Source organism: Lipotes vexillifer, unplaced genomic scaffold (genome assembly GCF_000442215.2).
Source record: "Lipotes vexillifer unplaced genomic scaffold, Lipotes_vexillifer_v1.1 scaffold91, whole genome shotgun sequence".
Taxonomy (NCBI): Eukaryota; Metazoa; Chordata; class Mammalia; order Artiodactyla; family Lipotidae; genus Lipotes; species Lipotes vexillifer.
In genome coordinates, this window is record NW_006777583.1 from 5,530,035 (window position 1) to 5,532,941 (window position 2,907).

Consider the following 2,907-nt stretch of genomic DNA (forward strand, 5'->3'; position numbering starts at 1 on the left):
CCGGACCGGTGCACGAACCCGTGTCCCCTGCATCGGCAGGCGGACGCTCAACCACCACTGCGCCAGGGAAGCCCTGTTTTAAAACAGCTTGGCATTACCTACGTACCTTATGACCTAACATATTCAGTCCTGGGTGTATATCCTGGAAAAACTCATACATGTACAGTAGGAGACATGTTCAAGAAATTCATAGCATCCCTGCAATAGCAAAGAAAATAAAGTAGAAATAACCCAAACGCCCACCCATAATGGAAAAGTTAAGTAGCTAGTATATTTGTACTGTGGAATACATATAGATGTGAAAATATCTGAATACAGCTACATGTGCCACCATGGATGAATCTCAAATCATGATGTCGAATTAAAAAAGCAAATTACAGAAGGGAAAGTGTGGTGCGCTTGGAGATACATATACATATGGCATAATGAAAAGTAAAACAAGGAGATGATTTTTATGATATCAAGGTGTGGTTCCTTTGGGCCGAGTGGAAGGATACAACGGATGGAGCGTGAAGAGGTTGTCAAAGGCGCGAAACCTCTTTATTAAGCTAGGATACGTGGAAGTGTGTTTTATTCTTTATCTCTGCATGTATGTTTTGTACGCTTTATGTACCTATGATAGCTCAGAACTATATAGAGTATAGCATCAGATGGGCAGGAAACTGTAAGATTTGTGTCTTGATGTCTGAGTAAAGACAGGGAGTATTTGGGTGAAGGCACAGGGAGAAGGACAGAGTCTGACCTAGGCTCTCTGTTGGCTGCATGACTCCCCATATTCCCATAATAGATTTCACACCTCCTTGTCTGTTGACACCTGCGTTTCCTGGTGGGTGTAGGAGCTCTCATGCTTCAGATGAAGTGCTTCAAATGTAAATCCTCATCGGAAAGGCTGTCCTGCTACAGTGAGATAATCAGGCAAGTCTGCATAATGATCCTTAACCTTCCCCGCTTTATTGGGAGAGGGAAGGGGATGGAATAGCATTACCTAACAGGAAGGCAAGGAGGTGGTATGCCTGCTTGGGGGCCAAGGGTGCAGAAGGTCATGACTTCACAGCCTTTTCTGACTTCAGCTGGTCCTAATGGATACAGGCTCTACACAGGTACTTTTGTCGTTCTCAGGGTTTCAAGCAGCTCAGTACTGAAGGGTTTATTTCAAGATGGTTTGGTTTTGAGAAGGTGGCAGAATCCTGGGGAAAGCCTTGCGCTTCCCAGACTTGTAGAGGCCGACAGGGGCAGTGTCGGGGCACAAAGCACGGTGTACTCATTGGTACAGAACTTCCTGCTGTCACTCAGAGTTTATGACACCTTCTGCCCCCCACACTGGGTAAAAAAAACAGAATCAGAAAGGGACAGAAGCAGTGGTATGAGGAGACTGTTAGCAGAGGAATTTTCAGTTTGCTTGTTTTTGTTTTTAATGTTGTTGGTATAGTAACGGACAGTCCCAATGCTTCTCTTGGGTCATTCAAAATGTGACTGTACTCACTGTAGTGCTGCTTGTTTCCTCTCTTTTTGTTTTTAATCGAAGTATAGTTGATTTACAGTGTTGTGTTAGTTTCAGCTGTATATAGTGCTTTTTCTTAAGAAACGAAAAATTGATGTAATTTATCAGGGGAAATTCCATCAAGCATGGTTATATTTTTAAGTAAAAACTTGTAGAAGGAAATTTTAATAGCCTTTAATCAGCTATTCCTCAAAATTTGCTTAGGTGGGATATTACATTCCCCAGCATGCTGGAAAAAAAAATGAAGCCTTACTCTAGGTGATAACCCTGACTGCCTTGGTAATTGGTGCATATTGACTGAATTTCCCAGGACATGTTGCCTTATAGCATTCTGAAGTGTTGCTGGACCATCTTTAGGGTGCTGCTTCCTCAGAGTAAAGGGAGCCTACTTGGGAAGATTGCTATACAAGAATCTATTCTCAATGTTAAGGAAAACTGCACTGTCCTGTTAGTGTCATTCTTTTCCTTTGCAGAGTTATGAAGAAGTATGACAAAAGCGGCCGGCTCATCTGCAATGATGCTGACCTGTGCGATTGCCTGGAAAAGAACTGCCTGGGCTGCTTCTACCCCTGCCCCAAGTGTAACTCCAACAAGTGTGGCCCTGAATGCCGCTGCAACCGCCGCTGGGTCTACGATGCCATCGTCACTGAGTCTGGGGAGGTCATCAGCGCGCTGCCCTTCAACGTTCCCGACTAGGAGCTGCCCTCGTGGTCTGATCGGTTTCTTCTTTACATTTAAGGCAACCTCTTTCTCTTGGGTGAATTTTTGGGCTGGGGGAAAATGTTTTTAAAAACGTACTTAGGACTCATGTTCTGCGAAGCCATAGAACAGTATGGAATGGGCCATCCTTCTCTAACCTTCCTGCTGTGACCTCTCAAATTCCTCTCCTTGTAACCCAAGAGAGTGCCCATAGATGGATATCAGCACCGACCCCTCCATCGATACTTTGCTCTCAGATTAAAAATCCCTTTCCTGTTTGCTGGTATCTTAGGAAATGGAGCCTGAAGATCTTCAGAAGCTGGGAGCTTGTCTTGACATAGAACATAGAATCATACGTTTATAATAGCTAGTTACCCTTAGAATCTTACACATCACTAGTTCTAAATCAGAATTGTTATTTGGCTTGAAAAAAACAAAACCTTGTGACTTGGCATACCAAGTCTCAGTTTTTTATTGCATACCCACAGTCTCATTTTTTATTATTGATATTTTAATAATATTAAAATGAAATGTAATACTTGGCAATATTTTTATTAAAAACTTGTATTTTATTTATGAAATGGAAACATTAGGACTTGAATATCCTAAAAGCCAGTGGTTTACGTTGTTTTTTATTTCAGGATCAGTATTTCAGAATATTTTTTCAAAAGGAGGAAACTTAAGTTATTATATGAAAGCACATTGTT

The 2,907-nt window shown here is 42.0% G+C and overlaps 1 protein-coding gene across 1 annotated transcript in view; it reads left to right on the plus strand.

Annotated features, from left to right (window-relative positions):
* The window catches only part of ARL14EPL (ARF like GTPase 14 effector protein like), a 5,300-nt gene extending 2,938 nt beyond the window's left edge, over positions 1-2,362 (plus strand). Inside the window, exon 3 of the mRNA XM_007451219.1 lies at positions 1,975-2,362. Within this exon, the coding sequence (XP_007451281.1) occupies positions 1,975-2,197 (223 nt within the window). The 3' untranslated portion in view covers positions 2,198-2,362. The remainder of the gene's footprint in view (positions 1-1,974) is intronic.
* The last annotated feature ends 545 nt before the right edge of the window (positions 2,363-2,907 follow it).